Source organism: Drosophila miranda, chromosome 3 (assembly GCF_003369915.1).
Source record: "Drosophila miranda strain MSH22 chromosome 3, D.miranda_PacBio2.1, whole genome shotgun sequence".
In the NCBI taxonomy this organism is placed as follows: Eukaryota; Metazoa; Arthropoda; class Insecta; order Diptera; family Drosophilidae; genus Drosophila; species Drosophila miranda.
This window is the reverse complement of record NC_046676.1, coordinates 4,098,449-4,123,960: the sequence shown is the minus strand read 5'-3', so window position 1 is coordinate 4,123,960 and position 25,512 is coordinate 4,098,449. Positions and strand designations below refer to the sequence as shown.

The 25,512-nt window shown below is 47.5% G+C and overlaps 2 protein-coding genes across 10 annotated transcripts; one reads left to right on the top strand and one right to left on the bottom strand.

Annotated features, from left to right (window-relative positions):
- Positions 1 to 2,099: 2,099 nt before the first annotated feature.
- On the bottom strand, positions 2,100 to 18,074 carry LOC117187884. 9 transcript variants are annotated; one of them, XM_033390810.1, is made up of 6 exons: positions 9,578 to 9,938; positions 9,292 to 9,525; positions 7,017 to 7,619; positions 6,268 to 6,453; positions 3,366 to 3,497; positions 2,100 to 3,307 (listed from the first exon to the last, which is right to left on the bottom strand). In XM_033390810.1, the coding sequence occupies exons 3-5, from the start codon at positions 7,591 to 7,593 to the stop codon at positions 3,481 to 3,483; spliced, it is 780 nt and encodes a 259-aa protein (XP_033246701.1). In that variant the 5' UTR covers positions 7,594 to 7,619; positions 9,292 to 9,525; positions 9,578 to 9,938; the 3' UTR covers positions 2,100 to 3,307; positions 3,366 to 3,480. The 9 variants fall into 9 exon arrangements, with proteins under 9 accessions (XP_033246701.1, XP_033246700.1, XP_033246697.1 ...); XM_033390809.1 differs by having other exon boundaries at positions 9,292 to 9,519; XM_033390806.1 differs by having other exon boundaries at positions 9,407 to 9,685; positions 9,726 to 9,938.
- LOC117187883 lies at positions 10,304 to 12,952 on the top strand. Its single transcript, XM_033390803.1, has 2 exons — positions 10,304 to 12,388; positions 12,446 to 12,952. Exon 1 carries the CDS (start codon positions 10,838 to 10,840, stop codon positions 12,149 to 12,151), a length of 1,314 nt encoding a protein of 437 aa, XP_033246694.1. The 5' UTR covers positions 10,304 to 10,837; the 3' UTR covers positions 12,152 to 12,388; positions 12,446 to 12,952.
- Positions 18,075 to 25,512: the final 7,438 nt, after the last annotated feature.

Sequence of the window (25,512 nt, the reverse complement as noted above, 5' to 3'; positions counted from 1 at the left end):
CCAATAATTTACAAAAACGATGTTTGTGGCAGCCCGGATCGCAGCCCCTCAGCAACACTGATCTTAGAGTCGTTCGCTGGTGTGGCAGCACCGGCGACTCTGACAAGCGGTCTGGCATCTTGATCTCTGACTTCGACGCTAAGCACAACAAATGTAGTTTAAATAATAATTAATAAAGATCCATAATAAGAACTCAAGCGTACATTGGCCAATGCGCCAATGTTTTGTTTGTGTGGCGCCATCTATTGCTCAGAGAGAAAAGCGAACGATAAAAATTCATTAACATGAAAATTCTCTGTGGGAAATTCATCCTGACCTGTTAGAGGACTTTCCGCCCGAAGGCTGTCGTCCAAGAAAGAGCCAGGATAGAGCCAGGGGACCAGAAAGGAGCCCGAGAAGAGGGTCCAGGGAAGAGCAACTGGGGAAGGAAAAAAGGCGCAATGTATGTATTAAGAAATTATCGGTTTTATAGTATTCGGTTTATAGTTTTTGACAAGGGGCATGGTTAGAAGTTGCGAAAGCTCAGAAGCAGTCAGCTAATATCGCTGCCAAGCGAACAGCATCCAGAATCTGGGCTGTCTTCCTCCCACCTCGGAGAGAATTTAGTGTACAGATGGAATAGAAGAAAAAAATGCTCCAGTGAAAGGTGCTACTAATATTTGGTTAAGTAGGATTTAGCATAGTGTGAAGTGGATTGGGTAAAATTTTGTTTCCGGCAGTGTTTGCTCACAATTCTCGCCGAGCAGTGGCTATGATATTCCCGTCCCTATGCCCTTTTAATTATTTAACATCCACAGCATTGTTGTTATATTCAAGGGCTAATATATTTTTATTTATTCTTTTTTTTTTACTTATTTTATATATTCAATGTTTTTGTTTTGTTTCTGTACGCTTACAACCCATGGGAAATGGTATGTACTGGTATGTATTTTATAATGTTCTAAACAGCGTAGAGTTTGACATCGGCTAAGCCCAGGCCGTAGAACAGGGGCATTTGGATTCTGCCTGGGGGCAGACTGACCAATGGAAGGGAGGACAAGTCCGGCCTGAGATCGAGGCAGACTAACAGAACCAGCAGAGGCAAACGGATTGAGTTCTTCTCTTGTTTTTTTTGGGGATAACGAAATCAATGTTGAGTGGTATTCTCTATCCCGTGTAACGCTTGGATCAGCCGAGAGAGCTAGTTCGCAGCGCCATCTAGTGGTCGGCACCGTAATGTCCGTGGCAGAGCATACACCCTCTATGGGCTAGGTTTGGGAGGTCACGAAAAGGGGCATAGGAAAGGGTGATAGATTTAACAGCCTAGATTGTCAACTTTCTCTGGAATTTCCCTTGTTCTATGAGAGGGCCCGAGGGTTCTAGCATGTTGAGGGGCTTGGCTTCGGTCTCTTTCCGTTTTGGCGCTCGACCCGAGCATTCGTTTTCTTTTATCAGCAAAAAAAAAAAGAATATATATTTTAATCTAAGTGCTTCAGAAACGAGAAAAGGTTGAGTTAATCCGGCGTTAGTTTTTCCAAACTAGGTAAGATGGAGAAGGGGAGAAAGTAATTGGTCAAACTAGTTAGAACAGTCTGAGATTTGGCGGGGTCTTTCGAGTGGCGCCGCGAGTGATCGTCGGAAACAGTCCGATGGCGGAAGGTCGAGAAGAGATCCGGAAGGCAGAAATTTGAAAAAAAAATAATATGTGTGTTGTCGAGTGTTTAATGTTAATTTAAATAATTTTTTTTGCTAGTTTTTTTGTGAAAAAGACATCGGCAGTCGGCAAGGGGCGGCGCGAACGAGAAAAGAAAAGGGGCGAGAGTCTCCTCCGGAAAGCGCTTTCGTCGGTGGACATGCGGATCTGCGGGGGAGTGTGAAAGAGAAATGTAAAAAGACTCAACTCAAACGGTTTAACTCGAGTCCCACTGAAAAAGTAAAGAGAAGAGGGTCAAATAATTTATATGCTTCCCCCCTTACTGTTTCTGTTTCTTCCCCCCCTTTCGGTCTGGCCGTTGTTAGACTTTTTATATGTGAAATAATTATTCATTTTATTTATCATTATTATTAAGTCATTTTATAAATATTTTATTTTTGAAATTCCATCTATGTTATCTGTTTTATGCGTACCTTTTTTTGGGTTAGGTTTAGTTTTAGTTTAGAAATTGGTTTATGTAGGATTCAATAAATTTTATAATGTTCTAGAATATAGTTTTTTTTGCCTTCGGCTAGCCAGATGCCCCTGAGAGCCCCATGAGAACGCAGAGGGGTCATTCCATGAAAATTGTGACCTAGGGATGGCCAAGGAAGGGAGGGTCAATCCGCTTCAACAAGATCTGAGGCGAGGAAAAGCGTTCGGGGACAGGTCGAAGAAAGAGCCAATTATGTGTTCAGTCGAGTTTTAGGTCCAAATTAACTCTCGTCGTAGCACAGATTATAACCTTGTAATAATGAGAATGGGCATTAAGTGAGAGGAGGGCAAGATCACCACCCCAACTAGCCGACGAGCATCCCAGCCGGGAACAACTGCGTGCCCCCTTCTCACACTCCCCGACACCTGCCTAATTCGTTACACCCTGAAATCTAGCTTCTCCCTACCACGCAAATCATTCAGAAGTAATAATGAAGAAAGACGAGCCTCAGCCGGAATATCCCGAGTGCGCCCCTCGCCCATGCCCAAAAAACAAAAGTAATATTTTTACAAAATTGTTGACGGGTTAAATGCAATGCGGAACAACCAAATAAAAGAGCGCTGCCATTTCATCGTAAAATATAAGTTAAACAGCTTTATGAAACCTCCCATGATCAACAAGTACAATTTTTAACGGCCTATTTTTAGGAGGTAATTTCAAATTAACCGTTGAATTTTACAAATGAAATATGAGGAAATTAATTGCACAAGCGCTTGTGCAACCACAAGCGAATCTTTGTGGTTCCGGCTGCCTTCCTGCTGTTCTCCCGCCAGGAGCACATTGGCCGCATCACGATCGTGACTTTCTTAATGGCTCCTATGTGCAAAGGATCGTGGCTCCGGGTCTCGTTGGGCCGGATGGCATTGTTATTGCTATCGACTGGTTGGTCGACATCTAATGTTGTGCCGCTCCCGCTGTACGGCAAGAATATCTTTGCTGTTCCCGTTTCAATGGCCAGTTTGGCCATTCGCACTCCCGCTGGATCGTTTTGCAGGATTTCCCCGGCGAGCCTTTGAAGCTGCCGTGCGTATATCGCATGCCAAGGCCATTTTCCGACCACCACCCAAAGCAGCGCCATCCAATGCGGCGATTACGGGCATCGGAAATTGTTCAATGCTAATGAACTCAAACTCAAATGCCTGGAATCAGAATAACACTGTTGAAAATCTTTAAAATTACATTGAATGTAATTTGTACCTGTACGCTCCTTCAAATCAACGCCTGTACAGAAGATGCCCGGTGTGAGACCCAGTTAATTTCGTCTAAGATTTCGCCAAAGGCATCATTTGTGGAGGATCAAATGCCAATATTTCTATTTTTGTTTGTGCGCTGTACCAGACAAGATAAATATAAATATATAAAATTGATATTTTCTGGAACCGAATATTAAAAGCGATGAATATGATGGAATTTTTAAGAAGAATAGAAAATGTTATGTCTCAAATGTTATAGTATAGTAAAATTAAATAAGATTAACCTTTTAAAATTTAAAATCTTGTTCGATGTTAACGATCAAATTTACCACAAGAATTCCAGTAGAATTTTTAACAAGAATTCTTGTAGTAAATGAGCTCCAAAAGTGATGTGTCATGCACAAGCACACATATGTACAGCTAATCCTCAGCCGCATTCCAGAGCGTAAAACCAGGTGCTTACACAGGAATAGACATACATATGTACATATAGGTCATTTCCATATATGTAATAGGGAAAGTTATGGTCTGAATGACTATGAAATATGAACTATAGAAAACTCAAATAGGCGGCTAATATCTCAACAATATATTTAATGTATTTAATATATTCCAAAAATATTCAAAAAATTACCACTAAAATATACATATGTTATATGTATATATTAGTCTATAAAATCAATTTTTTTTGAGTTATATTATTGTTAAGTGTTTTGCCCAAAGTTCATCTATTTTACATAGGATAGGGTAAGGATTAACAGAGTCTGAGGAGATAAATGATTCATAATCCTTCTTTAATTCCAGATGGAAGGCAGTGAACGCCTCTTGGCCAACACTATACAGCCCTTCGACTTTACCATCGACATCTTGGGCGGCTGCTTTTCTGGACTTGCTCCTCCGCGTAAGAAGCGAGTATATCCGACCCCATTGAGTATATTTATTCCTGATCAGCATCAAAAGCGGATTTGATATACCCGTCCGGGCTTGGTGAAATACACCCCGCTCTAATGTTAATTTTGCACTTGTATATCCCCTTTTCAAGACTGTTTCCATTTTTCCTCTATTGGTAAGTTTTGGTATTGATATGTTTCTGGCAAACAAAAACTGCTAACCTGGTTACTTCGTAAATATACAGCATGATCTAAATGCCTTTATTTTTTCAATCGCTCAAAAGATCTTCTAAAAAGAAGCAAAACGACGCTAGAAAGTGCGCGAGTTAAGGAGATCAAAACATCTTAAAGGCAACACCTGTCTAGTTAACACATCTGACAAGCTATAACAGTTATATATATCAACGTTCCGATAACCGAATCGGGCATGTCATATAGTGTTAAATTTGTGTTAATGCAGCAATTATGATTTGTTTTGTTATATAAAAGGCGAGCAAAATGTATCCGTTTTGAAAACGGCGAATCTTGCTTTTTTTGAATACAAATCGGACCATTTTTGTGATCAAAGCCAGAGCCTACCTCTATGAGTAAAATGTTTAATTTTGAACAATCTTTATCTAATTTTACGTGTCAAATGGCCTTTAATAGCCTATTTTAAAACTCATTATTTTAGCCCAATACTATCGATGGATCGATTTTTTAGGTCAAACCTGTCGAATGGCGCTAGCATCGTTGGATTAACGCCTGTAGTATAAAGCTCACAACGTTCCCACTCGTATTTTGCATGTGAATTTAAATATATGAAATCTGTACAACTGGTTTTGCTTACTTTTTGTGGAACAAAAATCACTTTGATCAATTAAATTCCACAATTGTGGAAGTCGAGTCTCACTGACTGTAAGCTTTGTATTGAAAGCTTTTGGTTGATACAAATAAATTACTTGACATGGCTCTGTGGCTACATCTAACGACTACGATATAAACCAGAAATTCTACATTACCTATACATAATAATACACTAATACGAATACAAGAGTTATTCATTAGAAACATTAAATTTATTAGATATTACGTTCCATATGGATTATTATTTTACAGACTAGGCAAAAAAAGGTGCAGCGCAGTCATACATTCTCAACTCACAGGACATTGACAAATAGGCACCCACGCTCTCGATCTTTGTAAGAGCATCTGGATGGGATAATAGCTAACATTACGTCTCACGGCGCAGGAAAGGGAAGATCCCAAGAGGTATCACATCGGCCCGGAACAGTCGAGCGAGCCAGGCAGCCGCCTCTACATAATATACAGCTACATAATATACAGCTACATAATATACGCTATATACAGCGAAAATGACCATTAAACATTCCATATCGATCCGAAAAAATCAACATATTTTATATTATACACAAAAGTAAATATGCACCGGAACAAGGTTCAATTTTGACAATGTAACTTAAGTCTTCCTTCTTCATGAAAATATCCTATTTCGTTCAGAAGCTAATAATTTAGCGAGCTGAAATGGCCGAATGTCCCACTGTGCGTCGCGTGTCAGGTGTTTTTTTCTCGATTTGGGACTATAGTATATAGTATAGTCTATTCGTAAACACTTTTAGGGAGACTTGCAAGTATGGAATGGATGCCAGCAGAACTCAGACGCAGCTCTACGTATTCACAATGATTTTCGACCTAAGAGTTATAGTGCCGGATTTATCCGGAAGAGTCGGACACGAAAAGACCCTGTCCTTCGGGTACCTGCATAAGTACCTTATTTGGTATATTAGATTATCGTTTCTTTCGTTTTAATACTTTTTTCTAGCGACCCCCACCAGACAATTATCATAGCTGATTTAATCGCTGTATGATTTGCCTAATCTTTACTTCTCGTCCCACGAAGCTCGCTGCTACTGATCCCCATCTCTTCCAAAATATCGGCCATGTACATAAGGTAAATAGTATCTTACTGATATGTAAGGGCGCACCCTTACTGGTGGTACCTCGTTACGCACTTACCAATGCACGGAGCGCACTCGACGCCGCCTCCGATGGCCGTCGCAAAGAAGTACTCCACGCTGCTCAGCTCGCGATCGGTGTAGGAGAAGGTCTGGCTGGCGCCACAGCATTCCGACTTGGTGATGTTCGTGGAGAATATCTGGCTGCACTTGCCGCTGCCCAGGTGGGTCTGCCAGCAGGTGCCGGCTGCGGAGGAAGGAGAGCAAGATTTGGGCAGAATTTTATTAGAATTAGAACGAAACAGTCGACCTTAGCGATACGACATGCGCTGGGAGATTCCATTGAATCCTCCCCTCCAGATTTAGAAGGCCTGGAAATAGCCACCGTAAATATTGGCGTGTTTACTAAATGGAAGGCAGAAGTCGTTCCAACGATCCCAAATATCGCAGCATGCTGGAGGGAGAATTCGCGGGCCGGTCTTTCTGATCTGTTGATCTGTTTGTTTTGTTTTGATCGACCCGGCATGCCAAGCAGTGAATGCGATACCGCCGACCGTCGCCGTAAACAAACAACAGCTCTGCCGTGAGAAATTGCGTCATATTTGAATAAAATGTGTCACATTTGTCGTTCGATCCGCCGGGGCAAGGGCGAGCGACCGACGCACAGCTGCAGGCACGAAGGGAGAGGAGATACATTTGGAGACACAGATGGGATGCCATGAACGGATTCAGGGAAATATCTCGATATATGATTTTGGGTCATTCTCTCCTCAAGCAAGTGTGAGTCAGAAAAAGTATCTGGAAACTTACCCGCCGCCGGCCGCATATTCAGTAGCAGCAGTCCGAAAGCAAACAGAGCCATCGACCCCGCTTGAGAAGTGGCTCGCAGGCGGCTCCTCCTCCGATGTGGACTAGAACCAGATAGGGGTTTCTTTTTGCCTTGCTGCTTATGGTGTTCACGTGCCATTGACACCTCGTCACTTGGATCGCGAGTACCGGGCGTGCGTCTATGTCTCACTCGGTCCGCATTGACGTCACGACCATGGTCGCCAGCAGCCCTGACACAGCCATCGTCATTCCCGTCACTGGCCAATTCTTGCAGAGAGTTCCATGCGATTACTATAAATAAACTTAGAATTGATCTACTTTTGTGGCTAGTAGTTGTCGTCGATGTCGATGCCACTGCCACTGCCGTTGCGGCCGATTCTGATGCTGCTGACGTCTTTGACATTGTTGCCGCTAATTGGTTCGGTGGTGTACGCGCTTCCGCTGATGCCACAGGCACAGGAAGTGCGCGGATCGTCGGCATATCTCTGCGTTTGAATTTGTAATTTGATTTTAAAAATGTCAAATTGTTGTGGCTGTTCGTTTGATGGTGATGAGGCATGACCAGGCGATGGAGAACGGCCAAAGCTGAGGATAAAAGACGCACGCGCAAAAAAGAGGATGAGATGAGGCATGAGTTCAGTTGCAAGTTCCAGGTTTCATTATAAAATGCACAAAGTTCTTGGGATGGAGCTCTTGGGCATCGCTCTTGCAATGCAGGGAGGGAGTGCGAGTGCAGCCACTTGGCCGAAGAACTCGCTTCGGGCACACAATCTTTTGTACAAGAACGACAAAACGGCAGAGAGCCAACAATTAAGTCTCAAACGTTAAGTTGACATTGAGCAGGCGGTTTTCAAAATGCGACTACTAAAAATAAAGAACCTGTTGCTGTCGCCGCTTGTAGTTGTCGTGGCGTTGTTGCCTTGCCGCACATTATGCAGCCGCGTCCACCTCCGTCTGGCTCTGAGAGTCCGTCTCTGCCCCCACCTCGGTGTCTGTCTGTCTGTCTGCCTGTCTGTCTGTCTGTCTGCTTGGTTGTTTGTTTGTTTGTTTGGTTGTTTGCTTGGGTCGCTAGTTTGGCATTTGCTTTACTTTGGCTGCCATCGCGGTTGCCATTGCAATCGTCATGACACTAAGGACGTGCTCGAGACAACATATGCAGGGATGGGGCAGGCCGGAGCAGACATGCAACAATTTCTGCACAGAGAGGCCAATGAAACGTGACTGTAGTGTGGTTTTTCTCAAGAATCCTAATTTGGCCGACTCGCGAACGTCCTTGAGGCGATGACAACAACCGCCTCCTCGTCCTCACGGAGGCAGCGGCGAAGCCCTAATAGATTAGCCCACTTGAAGCGGTTCCCCCGAGTGCGGGCCGCCATTACCGAAAGTTCAGCAGCTCGAACGGCTCCTGCTGCGGATGTTGCCGTTGCATGCAGCTGCAGCAGGCACCACCAGCATGCAGGCAGTCGTGCTGCCTGCCCTTTTCAGGTGAACACTTAATGACCCACTGCGTCATGGTTCCTGTCCAAGCCGGTGTCCGTCGCTCGGACCGAAACTTATGGCGTTAGCATGCGCTGTGATATTTTGTAGGACGCTCCAACTGCAGTTTCCTCTCTGAGGAAACTGAGGCAGGAACATCCACACAGTTGCACTGGAGCTGGAGCTGGGGCTGGGGCTGGAGCTCAAGCTGCATTCCTGCGTTGGAGCGGAAAGACGCCTGCCCGGTGGCTATTTTTAGACCTGGTGCAGTCAATGGGTTTGCACTAGCATAACCCCTGCGGAAGCTATCGCAAATAACTTTTTTACTACTCGTACCGATGCACCGACACGTGCAGAGAGAGAGGGAGTCTCTCCTCAGGTGTCTAACGTTTAGATAGATCTGATATGATCTGGAATATGGGTCTTGGGGTCTCTTCATGGTCCTTCGAATGATCGGTATGTGTCAGCAGAGCTTTTGTTTGCGTGCGAGTCGAAATTTTGGGCCTTTACTGTACTCGGAGATATCGCGAATTCCTCAAAGCTTGCAGGCATTTCTTTCGGGGCCCATGGAGCCAACAGTGAGGAACGGAGCGGCCACGCCAGAGGCACAGCATCCAAAAATGCAAGGAGCGCCGCAGCAACAGAAAGCAGCAAGCAGCAAGAGCGGACAAGAAGGAGGGCATAAAATGCATTCTCGCCAGCAGCAACTGCATTGCCAAACACAATATCACGCATACACAACCGCAATCCCACAGATAAACACACACACACACACACACACAGAGTGTGAAAAAACCCGGGTCGGTCGCGCGCCTCCGTTGCTCCTGTGTTTGCGCCGCGCTCCGTGTGTCTGCGGAGCCGCCGCGGCTGGAATAGGCCCTGGGCTGACGAGGTACCGTTCTGGCTATCAGGGCTGGTCGAGCTCCTCCTCGTTGTGCCCGCCTCCGATCCAGGCTGGCGGTGCTTTTCTTCCGAGTCGGCGGTAGCAGCCACTGAGTGAAGTGACTGGCTATAACTCAAAGAGAGAGTGATCAACGGTAAGCGAGCGTACATCCACCCATACTTACCCTATGGGCGCGATGCCTACTGAGCTTTACTCTGGACTTCTGGCCCGAGCAGACCGTGTCCAAACCCAAGAAGGTCGTCAATCAGGATTTTAAAGCAATCTGCCATGGCTAAATTAATTTGGGGTTTGTCACTCAAACTCCAACTCACTCATAACACTCACGAAGCTCCCGGGGTGAGTTTCTCTCCTCCTCTCACCGGCCCAAGATGGATGGCGACGGAGTTGCCATGTCAGGCAACTGAGTTGCCTGCACCGCGCGAGTATGCGGTTGGCCGTTTTAAGGCCCGACATAATGCACCAGTTGCCTCAGCTTCTTTAGGATGAGCTCCACGTTTTTCTGTATGTCTATTTTCCTGATCAGAGCAACAGCTGCTGACCAGGGCTACAAGACGGCGATAGCCTACTCATCGCAGGCGTGTCCCACCGTCAGAGGGTGCTGCTACGTAGCACGTAGAGGAAGACGAGCACCGGCAGATGGCGCTGCATCATACATCCTAGAAGTATACCACGACTTTTCGGCCCCCTCACCGCGGGTCTATAGGATGTGGCAAAGTGGAACTGATGGGGATATTTAGAGGCTCACACTGCACATCGGCGCTTTCTGAGGCCATCGGGTACACAACGGGTCCCGGAGCTGTCCTCCTGCCAACCCCAGCGCTACGGCGGCGTACCCTTTAACGGGGCGCTGGATATCGAGAAGGGGCGGTATAACCCCAGCGACTATCGTCTGGATGAAATTCCCGGCCATCGCGGGATGCCCAGGATAAGCCTTTATAGTGGACCCATCGGTGCCATAGGCGCCTTGGTAGGTACTATACCGCCCGTAACACCGAGACCAGTAAGGTGTTACGTACGACCCACTGGAACCCCCCTTACGTACATTAGACTGTGGGCTGACGGCGTCGGCATTCTATGACCTGAGTAGGCAGGCTGAACCCCTGTTGAAATGGCTCATAGGTTAATGTCTCCACCGCCCCCGTCTCGTTAAAACCTTGGCAGGCCTCGTTTAACGCTTCCTGGCCGTCCCACTATGGTGGTTGCGTAGGCTTGGTTGATTCATATCCCAACTAGCACCGATCTGGCTCTGAACCCTGGTGCTCATAAGGCCCAGGGTCAACCCTCGCATGGACCTCACTCCACGGAAAGACACCCATGGGATCACCACGGTGACTACGTACTGCGGCCAGGAATAACGAACTCGAGTGGAGATTCTTTTTACCTGGACAACACCCCCCACACACCAAACACACAGATAGAGAAGATGACTGAGGAAGCAGTCTTTGGTAGGCGCAACGCCCTTACCAGATCCCCACCACCGTCAGCACCTGCGAAAGCTCAGGGCTCGAGCATGTTCAAGCCCGGCCCGGATGGCAAAGAGAAGGAGCGACCGCACTCTGACCCATTAGAGCTGCTAAAAAACCTGGGTACTCGGGCCAATGAGCTGGTCAAGAGGATGAACGACCAGCGGCATGTGGACAACGTGATGAAAGATTTAGCCCTGAGAGTGGTAACCCTTCAGGCCCTGGTGGTCAACAATTTCGAGAAGCTGCACACCAGGACAATTGAGACCGCCACTACTGGTACCCAAACAGCTGCGAAGGCGCCGCACACCGGCTCAAAGAGGCTGCGCGAGTCGCCTCAAATGGCTGCGGAGCCCACAAAGAGGCAGAGAGGCACAAAGCTTCAACAAGCGTCGACCCAGCTCAAACCGCCGGTGCAGTCCCAGGATGAACTAACCCGCTCGGGTACAGTGGACCATGGTGCCACCCCAGCCGCTAAGAAACAGCTCAAGTGGCAGCAGGTGGGCCCTAGGGTAAGGAAAAAAAGGGAGCCCCGTGAGCGCGAGCCAAGGCCAGACGCAATAATCATTCAACCCCAGGGCGAGCTTAGCTATAGCGACATCCTCCGTATGGTCACCAGGCGCCAGGATGGCAAGCTTCAGGAGGTAGGGGATAATGTTAACAGAATCCGGAGGACGGCAAAGGGCGAGCTGCTGCTCGAGCTCAACGGCGCGAGCAAAAGCAACACAGCTAAGCTCAAGGAGGATATCAGCGCGGCACTGGGACTGCAGACGGGCATCAGGGCGGTGTCAGAAGAACTCTGCGTGGAGGTCAGGGATCTCGACAGCCTGGTTGAGAAGGAGGACATCGCAGCAGCGATAGCTGCATCGATAGACGCCCCCAGCGTGGACACCAGCGCCATTAAAAGCCTGAGGCCATCGTTCGCTGGTACGCAACTGGCAGTTGTGTGCCTGCCGCCCGTGCAGGCAAGAGCCCTGCTCATGGTGGGGAAACTTAAAGTCGGATGGACAAGCTGTAGGATCCGGGAGCGGACAGCTCAACGACGATGCTACAGGTGTCTGGAGTTTGGGCATCTAGCAATCAGGTGCAAGAGCGCGGTGGATCGCACCGGATGCTGCCTCAGATGCGGCGTGAACGGGCACAAGGCGGCAACCTGTCAAAGCGATCCGCGGTGTTTCATCTGCACCGCTAACAACAGCAATGAGACGAACCATTATGCGGGTAGCAGGAGATGTCCAGCAGCCAGGAGCGTGCCCAGCTTGCCGGCCCAATAATGAAGGCTATGCAGCTCAACCTCAACCACTGCGCTGCGGCTCAAGACCTGCTGAGCCAATCCATAAGAGAATTGGCAATTGACCTCGCCATCCTCAGCGAGCCATATCAAACTAGGGAGTCCCCTGGGTTCATCTTGGATGCCACCAAAAAGGCCGCGATATGGCTATGCGGGGCCACGCCATTGCAGCTTTCCCTCTCAAGCGCTGCTGCTGGGTTTGTGCGCGCCAAGGTCGGAGGTGTGTGGATATACAGCGTCTACCTTGCCCCAAGCCTGACGCTCTCCGAGTTCGCAGGTACTCTAGACAACCTAGCGGCTGATGCTAGAGGACGTCACCCAATAGCCATTGGAGGGGACTTCAACGCGTGGGCTGAGGAGTGGGGAAGCGTGGCGACGAATGCGAGAGGTAGAGCTCTGCTGGAGATCATTGCGCCCCTGGACATCGCGCTCCTCAACGAGGGAAACCAGCATACCTTCTCCAGAGCAGGAACAGGATCGGTCATCGACCTTGCATTTGTCAGCAGCTCACTTTTTAATTGATCGGGCTGGAGCATCAGCAACATCTACACAGGGAGCGACCACAGGGCAATTATATGGGACACAGGCCAACAGACGTGTAGCGTAGAGACAGCTGCGCCCAGATGGAGATGCTATCGCGCCGAAACGCTCAATACGGCCCTGTTCATGGAGCTTATGTCCAACCTCACGGCGAATGGAAATGCTGAATGCATGGCCAACCATGTCATGGAGCATCTGGAGGCAGCATGCACTGCCACCATGGCGTAGAGGAAGCACTACGGTCGCCACCACCAACCTGTGTTCTTGTGGAACGAGGACATTGCCGCGCTACGCCGGGAATGCAACCAAGCTCGACGCCGCTACCAGCGCTCGCGCGGAAGCACTGCCTTTCCGCAATGGCAATCCACGTTTAGGGACTGCAGAAGGGCCCTCAAGGCGGCCATTAGGGATAGCAAGCGCCAGTGCTTTCTCAAGCTATGCGACTCTGCGGAGCAGGACCCATGGGGAAGGGCGTACAAGTTGGTGACGAACAAACTTTGCGCCAAGAGGCAGGCACCCCCATCGGACCCCGACACGACAAGATCTATCGTGGAGGAACTCTTTCCGCACAGGGCTGACCACATCGGGGATGTCCGTTGCCTCACACTGCAACCGCACAGTCAGGCACACATCGAGGAGGTGTCACTCGAGGAAGTCGAAAGCGCAGCCAGGAGCATCAGCCCGAACAAGGCTCCTGGGCCGGACTCTATCCCGAACAGAGCCCTCTTGCTCGCCCTCTCCACGCGTCCGGACATCTTTGCGAAGCTGCTAAATCAGTGCCTTCGGGAAGGAGTGTTCCCTGTGAGGCGGAAAATACAGAAGCTAGTGCTTATTCCCAAGCCAGGCAAGCCGCCGGGGACAGCGTCGTCGTATAGGCCTATCTGCCTGATCGACACCGCGGGTAAACTGCTTGAGAAGGTGGTCTGCGCGCGACTGGAACGCTCCATCGCGGAGGCTGGCGACCTCTCACCGCACCAATACGGCTTTCGCAAGGCCCGATCCACGATAGACGCCGTTCGTAAGGTGGTGGACATTGCCTCCGGTGCAATTGCCGGCACTCGGTGGAAAGGCGGCGGGAAAGAGTACTGCCTAGTAGTCACCCTAGACATTAAGAACGCGTTCAACACGGCGAGGTGGAGCTGCATCCTAAGGGCGCTGGAGAGTTTCGACACACCCAGGTACCTGCAGCGGATGGTACAAAGCGGATGGTACTTTGAGAGAAGGCTGCTTTTGTACGACACGCAGGCTGGCACGGAGGAATACGAGGTATCGGCAGGCGTCCCGCAGGGTTCAGTGCTTGGCCCCACTCTGTGGAACGCAATGTATGACGGCATCTTGCGACTCAGCCTCCCCCACGGAGTACACATGGTGGGTTTTGCAGACGATGTGGCTGTCCTAGTGGTGGCAAAAGACCTGTCCGTCGTGGAAACGACCTGCAACCAAACGATAGCGCGCATTCAACAGTGGCTAGACCTGGTCGGGCTCGAACTCGCACCCCACAAAACAGAGGCAGTGCTGGTATCCAGCCGGAAGAAACTCGAGACGGCCAACATCTCAGTGGCAGGTACCCTGGTTTCGTCTAAGCGCGCTATCAAATACCTTGGTGTCCTGGTGGACACACGTCTCTGCTTTCGGGAGCACTTGGCCTACATGGGCACGAAGGCGGCGACCACCAACGGTGCGCTCTCGAGGCTAATGCTGAACACCCGAGGACCAAAGCAATGGCGGCGACAACTGCTAACGAGTGTCACGAGATCGGTGATGCTATATGCGGCGCCAATCTGGGCAAAGGCCCTTCGAACAGCGAGCTACGCACGGGGTCTGGCAGCCACGCACCGCCTCTCTTCGATTCGGATCACCAGTGCCTTCCGAACGGTCTCGGACGAGGCAGCACACGTGATCGCGGGCATAGCACCCCTGGAATTCCTGGCGGATGAACGGTCCACATACTACCAGGAAACACATGGCAGAGAAATGGACGCGGCGGCGAAAAGGCAGGTACGCATGGCGTGCAAACAGGAGAGTCTCAGAAGGTGGCAACAGCGCTGGGACACGACCACTAAGGGGCGTTGGACCCACCAGCTTATCCCGTCCATCGACGCGTGGGTAAGCAGGAAGCACGGGCAGGTCAACTTTTACCTGACTCAGCTCCTCAGTGGTCACGGCTGCTTCCGAAGCTACCTTCATCGCTTCGGGCACGCGGACTCCGCAGAATGCTCTTGGTGCGGGCACTGTGGAGGAGGATGCCGAGCATGCGATATTTTCGTGTGGCAGGTTCGCAGCGCAGCGCCAGCGGCTAGAAGAAGCGCTGGGTGGAGCCGTAGTCAAGCAGAGCTTGGTGCCGTGCATGCTCCTGTCCCCGGAAAACTGGGAGGCGACGAGCTGCTTCGCGGCGACCATTATGAGGGAACTGCGCGCTGTTGAGCACCAGACAAGAGTCCAGTTAGTCTAAACGAAGCCTGCACATGTGTGAAGCATTGCTTCACGGCCGTACCACACATGTTGGGCTTGCATAGCCTAACCTTTAATATAGTTTGCTTTAAGTATAAAATAAGTTGTAAATACAAGCAATTAAATGGAATTTAAAAAAAAAAAAAACAAAAAAAAAAACACACACACACAGACAGACACACCACACATACAGTTTTGGAGAGTTTGGGGTTTGGGTCTGTCTGGATACAGCGAATGCCTTCTCGAGATGCAGTTTGACCGTTGGCCGCCGCTTCAAAAGACCTGTTTTTATGTTTTTGGGCATTTATTCTGGATCTTTTTTTTGCTCATTTCTGTTTGTATTGAATTGCATCTTTTGCTGCGCCGATCAGAGTCTGCTGATGCACTTGGGCAACAAGTGCATAATTTCAACCTTAAGACCGGAGCTGGCCAAAAAAAGCATCAAGCGTGGTGCTGAGTTTCACTGCGGTTCCAGAGCCTCCCTTGAAAGGTATTCCAGTATAGGAAACGTACCGCCTTTAGTTACATTTGCATTTTGTATTTTGCATACTCGTATTAGATTAGCCCGCTCGCATGTCAACTCTCAGCCCGGTCCACCACTGCCCAGTGCGTATCATGTTATGAGTCGCAAGGAGTCGGAGTCTAAGGCGGAGTCGGAGTCGCAGTCGCAAATGCATGCACTGAAGCACGTGCTATTCGTGTAGCCAGAAAACTGATCTCCCAGATAGAGCTCAGTACATTTGGGAAACAATGTTGCGCTGCCCAAAAAGCACAGCGAGGAAGTTGAACCCAGCTCCAAGCTGTTGAGGATGGGATAAGTTGGGATTAAGTTGGTCGACAGCTGCAGCACCCCGTCCCCCGTGAAGCCACTCAGCGAGTGACTTTGAGCCCCATTCCTGTGCCCCCATTCCATTCACGCTTTTCCCAGGCTAGGCGATTGCGCAATAGGGCGCGGGGGGGGGGGGGGGGGGGACTCAGGAATGATCCAGCTATTTAAAGCACTGTCCGTTCCGCGGAACGCCGAATGTCTTATGTTTACGAGTGTGTGCTCTTCTGTGTGCGTTTGCCCTGCCCTGCCACACTGACGTGTGGGCTCAAATCAGAAAAGGGTCAACATATTTGGTTTCATAAATAACAAACAGCCCGCCAAACCGATACCGTTCCAGACTCTCTGGAGTGGAGCTTCTAAGGAAACTGTTTGTCATCTGCCGGGGCGGACGCGGAGCCAGCAAAAACAGGAAACTCATTTCGACAAAGTCAGCAGTTTTGGCGCGAGATTAATGACTTCTGGACAGCGCCCCCACCCACGCGCCCTTTCAGCGCCTGCCCCTCATTCCACCATTTGCATATGACAACAGCAACAGCAGCAGCAACAACAACAGCAGCAGCAACAGCCATAGCGGCAGCAGCAGCAGTAGCAAAAGCAGGAGCTGGTCGTTTGTTATGCAAGCAGTAAATTTTCAATAAATATACATAGGATAGGCCCACAAACAAACCAAACCAAACCAAAACAAAAATTGAATTGATGGACTGCCGGCGCGGATGCCACAGCATCCCACCAGAACAGCAGCTGATACCCGGGACGGAGGGACAGGCGACTTTGAGCACTTTGAAGCCTAAGTATCCAAGAAGATGTTTGTTTTTGGTGAGCTCACGCATCACGTCACGCGTTTGTGGGCGCACTGCACATTGCACATACGCAGCGTTGGCCGAAAACCCGCCACTCGAGAGGGTCTTATTTGATGATGGTCCCGTGTCTGCACCGTGCACTGTTCGATCTGAGGCCAGTCGACTCATTTACAGGCATCAGCGGGAGTGGAAGCGGGAGCGGGATCGGTAGCCGCAAAAATACAAAAAGTAAACAGGAAATCGTCAGGATCGCAGAGCTGGAAGAGAGCGTGAAATTGCTGTTTGCTTTTTCTGGAATGGGATGCTATTGGTTTTTCCTCCCATTATTTTGTTGCCCTCTAATACTCCGTAGTACTCGTACTCGTTTCTGTCTCCGAGTCGGACAGGCAGAGGCAGGGCTTGCAGACACAGCAAACCGCACAGGCCCAGGCACAGGCATAAGACTGTAGGACCGTCTCGTCGGGCAAATAAAAATAAATATCGGCTCACATGAAATCCGAGCTCTTATTGAGTCTGTCGATCGCGCCCTTCCCTCTGTTGACAACTATGCAAGAATTTTGTTATTGTCTGAGACGTGCAATTATCGTAGAAGAGTTTTTCTGCCACTGCAGTGGTACCAATAAGTGGGAATGAAAATGGCGACCTACTCCGAAAGTTGTGCCCACGCAATGGTGTCAATGAATAATGAAAATTCCATCCCCGAGAGCGGACCTCCTCTGTCTCTTATCTCACCTTTTCAGCGTTTGTTTAGCGATGATTAGCCCCGCTCTGTGGCGGCTCACAGACAGGCTGCGACCACGCGAAAATTGTCGATGGGTTTTGGCTAGTGGCTAGTGGCTAATGGCTAGTAGTGGCTCTACTTTTACATCTTGTTTTATCAGCTCGTTGGCCTGTCTTCAACACTTGTGGCAAATGCAACTCAAAAAAATGATAAAACCGAATGAACCGAATACAACACAAAAATATTTCGTGGCCAGAACAGAAGTGAACAAGAAAACGTAACTGAAAATGGGTAATTGAAAATGGAAAACTGCAAGCTCGACAACGATTTGTGTTTTGCTTCCGCTAGCTGATCGCTCTTTTCGCCGAGCTTTCTGAAGCAAAAGATTATCGGAAGTTTTCGCGTGCTCCGCACTTGTCTGATTTGGAACACTACTCTAATATAACGTCTTTGCCGAATCACAGAGTACGGTAAGTACTGAACGTTTAACTTTAACGGCGTTAACTGTCCGCGGCGACACCAATTTCCGTTGTTTCCTTTTCCGCGGCCGTTAAAATTGTGCCACACAGTGCGGCAGTGCTAACATTAACATCCAATGAGTGGGAAAAAGTCTCTCAAGTCGGAGCTGGATTCGGGTTTGAGTTCGACGTGATTGCGTTTTGCATGGCAAAATCACTCAAAGTCAAAACGCATCGAACCGCATTGCTCAAACCAAGTGGTTGCGTTGCGTTTGAACAATCACGCTCAAACCAAACGCTCACACCACAGAGCGAGAGAGAAAAATGTAAGAGTCTTTAACATAAAATTTAACATTGGACGTGTTTAACTTAACATTGGCCATGCACTATGAATGAACTTAAAAACAACATATAGTGGCTGCCAGTATAAGAAGTATAACAATAAGATCGCTTTAAAAAAGTGCGATAGTTGAGGCAACCTTTACTATTTTTAAAGATTTTTAAACATTAACTATATTTGTGTATTGGTAGAGGTAAGGGATTAGTTTTGTGGTGGATTGAGTAGTACGCAGGAGAAATCGGCATCAATAGCCGACTCGAGTGACTGTCGGTCAGTCCGCTCTTCTTGTTCGACGCCTAGTCCTCTGAGACTAAGAGGAAAAGCAACAATTTTGTTTGTAGACACGTGAGATATCGCCGCCTACCCCACCCACAAAAGGCGAAATTCTGTGGCATCCACAATTTGCGTATTTCTATACTCATAATCATAACGAATGACCATATCTACCAGATGGCTGAGTCTGGCAGAGATGGCAGCGAGATATAAAGGCTGGTGTTGGTAGCGGAATACAGAACAGTATCGCAAAAATGGCCAGAGATAAAGTATTTTAAGACTCTAATCAAATAGGTCATTAGACGGAAAAAGGATTAACGAAGTGCAATAATTAACATTAGAGCAGATGTAGCTTGCGGTTTTATGTCTATAGCTATGTCTATCTCTCTATGTAATTCCCGCTCCTGACATGCCAAATTGAGATCGCGGTCTGCGTTGCCTTCCCTACCAATAATTCCCCTCCCCATTAACCCACATATCAATTAGTCCCTTTTGCGAACGGCGATACCAATATATGTAGATATATAGAGAGAGAGAGCATGTGGCAGTCTTGGGTTCCGATGCCAATTCTAGGCCTTTACGTGTAAAATAGATTGAATAGTTTACATAAATTCCTAGAAAAAATGGCCATAATACCTCCTGGTACGTCACCGAGCCATAACGCAGCATCACATCATATCGCTCAATATCCAAACGTGCAACTGACGATCTAATATGTTGTTAGCACATACATACCTTCCCAAATTCCGTGGTAGGAAAAACTCGCCCAAGCCATAGCGGAAGAGCCACGCTTTTCCTCCATTTTTCTAATCGTCTAAACTTAAACCGTAAGAATTGTTTTCTAAAGCTTCGTGTCAGTAAATTATAATTTCTTCGGCTTATTCTAACGGTTTCAATAATAGAGTCCAAGCTAACACTTTTTAAGGCTCCTGCAAGGACAGAAGCGGGGCTAACTTCATGGTTCATGATTGCGTAAAGGTAACAACAACAAAAAACGAACATGGCCCATATTAGTACTACTATTGTCTTGACCGCAACTGTATGTCCAAATCTCGTCCAAAGGTTCCCACAAGTGCCGGAGTGTCGACGCTCATTAAATCCAGCGAAATCATGCCGCGACTGTATAGAAAACATATCGCTGCTATCCTCAGCCTTAACTGTCTATTGTTTGGCCGTGCAAAGCGGCATGCAGCGCGAAAAACGATTTCTTTATGGTGCAAACAGCGTCATAAGTTAGATGTATTTGCCAGATACTCGCAGATGCGAGTCGCTGCCAAGATGCACCTCTGAGGGAAATAAAGACATTGAATGGCTTGGATGTCATTGCGGCGTGGAGCGTTTTATTAGGAAATGGCGTGCTGGTGCGTATTAAGCCAGCCGTTGATAACGGTGGCAACTCTTTACTCTACCCTGGCCACCATCCACCATCCACCATCCACCATCCTCCCGTTCCCACCTTCGACCCAGCTAATGATAGCCGCCAGGCAGTGCCTTGTGTGTGCCTGGTGCATGTCTGCCACATTGACGGGTATTTATTGAAAGTGCATCTGATGGGGAATAGGGACAGTGCTCGAATCTGTGAGACAGCGAGGCAGCGGCGGCATGCTCCCCAACCTTGCTCGTGCATGAGTGAATGGAATCACGTTCGCTTGAGTCATGCCGATGCACACATATTTATATTTGGCGGTGCATCCACCCCACCCCTCTGAAATGCCCATTGAAAATCAAAATTCAAAAATCGAAATTCCCACTAATTTCAGTTCTCTACGTGTTCTGCGTAGTAGTTCAATAAATTTGATTTTATGAATGAGATTTTTCTTTATGTCTTCTGTGCGGGCGTCACATCCAATCAAATCAAAATGTTAAATTCACTTCAAAGCAAACACATTTTTGCAACTTCCGTCCGTCATATTTGAGCTGCAGCCGGAAATGATGAGTGGGAAAAATATGTACGAGTATAAATCTTCATAACGTTTACCTATCAGTCACACAGATCGAATGTTGTCGTTCATTGCAGCGCAATTTCAGGATCTTTGGCGATTCAGTTTACGTTTCTCACGACAATTAGTACCAGCAAGTAGCGGGTGAGCAGGAGAGCAGGTGAGCAGCAAAGGACACTGTAGCTGGACTGGGGCGGCTCAAGTGACGGTAATTTGCGGTGCCTCAAGGATATTTGATGACAAAAGGAAATTGCTTTGTGCTAATCTGTCTGCCTGCTGGCCCGTCTAGACTATGAGTGATTTCTGCCGGCCTGATGTATGCCGGCCGTGTGTGGCACAGTCCGCTTAGGCTTTCTTGGCTGTCGGCACTTTACATCAAAGTAAAAGCCATTGCGATTGGCTAGACAGCGCTTTATAATCCTCTCCTCGTTAGTTGGATTACATTCGGTTTCCCCCACAAATGCTTGTGTGTTTGTTTATATTCATTCACACACACGCACACGACACAAGATTGCCAATGTAAATGAAATAAAGCAAAAATTAGCAAACGAAATAATATATCTTCTCACCAGGTAAAAACCATTTTAATACCCGATGCTCAAAACGAGTATGGGTGTATATTAGATTTGTGGGGAAAGTGGATGTGTGTAACGTCAAGAAAAAAAGCGTTTCCGACCCAAAAAAATCAGCATCAATAGCCGAGTCGATAGAGCCTTGTTTGTCCGTCCGTCCGTCGGTCCGCCTTGTCAGACGCCTAGTTCTCATAGACTATAAGAGCTGGAGCAACGAAATTTTGTGTCCAGACTCCTGTGATATCACACTGTTACAAGTGGATATCAAAATTTTGAACCGCATCCTTCCGCTCCAAAAGAACGAAAATTTAGGAATATTGACTTAGTATCGGGTATAAATATAGATTCGCGGCCGTAGCGTCGACTCACAACGTTACCCCATTTTTAAACCCGATACTCAAAATGAGTGTTGGGGTATATTAGATTTGTGGTAAAAGTGGATGTGTGTAACGTCCAGAAGGAATCGTTTCCGACCCCATAAAGTATATATATTCTTGATCAGCATCACTTCCGCCCCCACAAAGGGCGAAAATCTGTAGCATACACAATTTCAAAGATACAAGAAAACTAAAAAAAAACGAGGGGGAACGTTGTGAGTTGCTGCGGACACCGCAAATCTACAGTTATACCCGATACTAAGTCAGTATGGCTCCCCTCCGGCAGACGCCGCTAATATTAAACGACACGACAAAGAGTGCGTGCGAGAGAGACAGAAAATCAGTCTGAGCGTGACGTCGGGCGCTGCGTAGCCACTGCAAATTGATTTCTTGCTTTTGGCTACAAAAATGATTCGATCTGATCCAGATTCAGCAATCTGATATATATGATCATTATCTATGATTCTACGTTTTTAGTTTTCTCGTATTCTCAATATTTTGGATGCAACAGATTTTCGTCCTTTGTGGGGGCGGAAGGGGGTGGGGCGAAATTCTGAGATATACGTTTTATAGTGAGATCTAACAGAAGTGCGGATACCAAATTTGGTTACTCTAGCCTTAATAGTCTCTGAGATTTGTGGATGCCCCAGTTTTTCGTCCTTTGCGGGGGCGGAAGGGGGTGTGGCGAAATTTGGACACGAAACGGTCAAGGTCCGATATCACAGGAGTGTGGATACCAAATTTGGTTGCTCTGGCTCTTATAGGTTCTGAGATCCTTGAACTCATATTTTGCAATTGGCAAAGCCGACCATGAAACCTGTGTGTTAGAGAGAGACAAAGCGAGAAAGAATGAAATTGTTTTCTTGATTCTGGCTATAATAATTATACGATCTGGTTGAGATTTTACACTCTAGAACATATAGTCATCTTCTACGATTCTGCGTTTTTGGTTTTATCGTATCTTTAAAAATGTGGATGCCACAGATTTTCGTCCTTTGTGGGGGCGGAAGTGGGCGGGGCAAAGTTTTGAAATATTTTTGTAGCAGTGACATTTCACAGATGTCTGGATCCAAAACATCGTTGCTCTAGCTCTTATAGTTTTTGAGCACTAGGCGCTAATAGGGACGGACAGACGGACAGACGGACGGACGGACAGACGGACAGACAGACATGGCTCAATCGACTCGGCTATTGATGCTGATCAAGAATATATATACTTTATGGGGTCGGAAACGATTCCTTCTGGACGTTACACACATCCACTTTTACCACAAATCTAATATACCCCAATACTCATTTTGAGTATCGGGTTTAAAAATGGGGTAACGTTGTGAGTCGACGCTACGGCCGCGAATCTATATTTATACCCGATACTAAGTCAATATTCCTCAATTTTCGTTCTTTTGGAGCGGAAGGATGCGGTTCAAAATTTTGATATCCACTTGTAACAGTGTGATATCACAGGAGTCTGGACACAAAATTTCGTTGCTCCAGCTCTTATAGTCTATGAGAACTAGGCGTCTGACAAGGCGGACCGACGGACGGACGGACAAACAAGGCTCTATCGACTCGGCTATTGATGCTGATTTTTTTGGGTCGGAAACGCTTTTTTTCTTGACGTTACACACATCCACTTTCCCCACAAATCTAATATACACCCATACTCGTTTTGAGCATCGGGTATTAAAATGGTTTTTACCTGGTGAGAAGATATATTATTTCGTTTGCTAATTTTTGCTTTATTTCATTTACATTGGCAATCTTGTGTCGTGTGCGTGTGTGTGAATGAATATAAACAAACACACAAGCATTTGTGGGGGAAACCGAATGTAATCCAACTAACGAGGAGAGGATTATAAAGCGCTGTCTAGCCAATCGCAATGGCTTTTACTTTGATGTAAAGTGCCGACAGCCAAGAAAGCCTAAGCGGACTGTGCCACACACGGCCGGCATACATCAGGCCGGCAGAAATCACTCATAGTCTAGACGGGCCAGCAGGCAGACAGATTAGCACAAAGCAATTTCCTTTTGTCATCAAATATCCTTGAGGCACCGCAAATTACCGTCACTTGAGCCGCCCCAGTCCAGCTACAGTGTCCTTTGCTGCTCACCTGCTCTCCTGCTCACCCGCTACTTGCTGGTACTAATTGTCGTGAGAAACGTAAACTGAATCGCCAAAGATCCTGAAATTGCGCTGCAATGAACGACAACATTCGATCTGTGTGACTGATAGGTAAACGTTATGAAGATTTATACTCGTACATATTTTTCCCACTCATCATTTCCGGCTGCAGCTCAAATATGACGGACGGAAGTTGCAAAAATGTGTTTGCTTTGAAGTGAATTTAACATTTTGATTTGATTGGATGTGACGCCCGCACAGAAGACATAAAGAAAAATCTCATTCATAAAATCAAATTTATTGAACTACTACGCAGAACACGTAGAGAACTGAAATTAGTGGGAATTTCGATTTTTGAATTTTGATTTTCAATGGGCATTTCAGAGGGGTGGGGGTGGATGCACCGCCAAATATAAATATGTGTGCATCGGCATGACTCAAGCGAACGTGATTCCATTCACTCATGCACGAGCAAGGTTGGGGAGCATGCCGCCGCTGCCTCGCTGTCTCACAGATTCGAGCACTGTCCCTATTCCCCATCAGATGCACTTTCAATAAATACCCGTCAATGTGGCAGACATGCACCAGGCACACACAAGGCACTGCCTGGCGGCTATCATTAGCTGGGTCGAAGGTGGGAACGGGAGGATGGTGGATGGTGGATGGTGGATGGTGGCCAGGGTAGAGTAAAGAGTTGCCACCGTTATCAACGGCTGGCTTAATACGCACCAGCACGCCATTTCCTAATAAAACGCTCCACGCCGTAATGACATCCAAGCCATTCAATGTCTTTATTTCCCTCAGAGGTGCATCTTGGCAGCGAATCGCATCTGCGAGTATCTGGCAAATACATCTAACTTATGACGCTGTTTGCACCATAAAGAAATCGTTTTTCGCGCTGCATGCCGCTTTGCACGGCCAAACAATAGACAGTTAAGGCTGAGGATAGCAGCGATATGTTTTCTATACAGTCGCGGCATGATTTCGCTGGATTTAATGAGCGTCGACACTCCGGCACTTGTGGGAACCTTTGGACGAGATTTGGACATACAGTTGCGGTCAAGACAATAGTAGTACTAATATGGGCCATGTTCGTTTTTTGTTGTTGTTACCTTTACGCAATCATGAACCATGAAGTTAGCCCCGCTTCTGTCCTTGCAGGAGCCTTAAAAAGTGTTAGCTTGGACTCTATTATTGAAACCGTTAGAATAAGCCGAAGAAATTATAATTTACTGACACGAAGCTTTAGAAAACAATTCTTACGGTTTAAGTTTAGACGATTAGAAAAATGGAGGAAAAGCGTGGCTCTTCCGCTATGGCTTGGGCGAGTTTTTCCTACCACGGAATTTGGGAAGGTATGTATGTGCTAACAACATATTAGATCGTCAGTTGCACGTTTGGATATTGAGCGATATGATGTGATGCTGCGTTATGGCTCGGTGACGTACCAGGAGGTATTATGGCCATTTTTTCTAGGAATTTATGTAAACTATTCAATCTATTTTACACGTAAAGGCCTAGAATTGGCATCGGAACCCAAGACTGCCACATGCTCTCTCTCTCTATATATCTACATATATTGGTATCGCCGTTCGCAAAAGGGACTAATTGATATGTGGGTTAATGGGGAGGGGGAATTATTGGTAGGGAAGGCAACGCAGACCGCGATCTCAATTTGGCATGTCAGGAGCGGGAATTACATAGAGAGATAGACATAGCTATAGACATAAAACCGCAAGCTACATCTGCTCTAATGTTAATTATTGCACTTCGTTAATCCTTTTTCCGTCTAATGACCTATTTGATTAGAGTCTTAAAATACTTTATCTCTGGCCATTTTTGCGATACTGTTCTGTATTCCGCTACCAACACCAGCCTTTATATCTCGCTGCCATCTCTGCCAGACTCAGCCATCTGGTAG

Bases quoted from the DNA above. Each gene is read 5' to 3' on its own strand.
- LOC117187884 (XM_033390804.1), bottom strand. From the start codon at position 9,563: ATGTACGCTCGCTTACCGTTGATCACTCTCTCTTTGAGTTATAGCCAG. The intron at 7,620-9,406 runs GTACCTCGTCAG...TTTTATCCTCAG, and splicing joins CAGCCCTGATAGCCAGAACG to CTTTGGCCGTTCTCCATCGC. The intron at 6,454-7,016 runs GTAAGTTTCCAG...CTTCCTCCGCAG, and splicing joins GAATATGCGGCCGGCGGCGG to CCGGCACCTGCTGGCAGACC.
- LOC117187883 (XM_033390803.1), top strand. From the start codon at position 10,838: ATGACTGAGGAAGCAGTCTTTGGTAGGCGCAACGCCCTTACCAGATCC.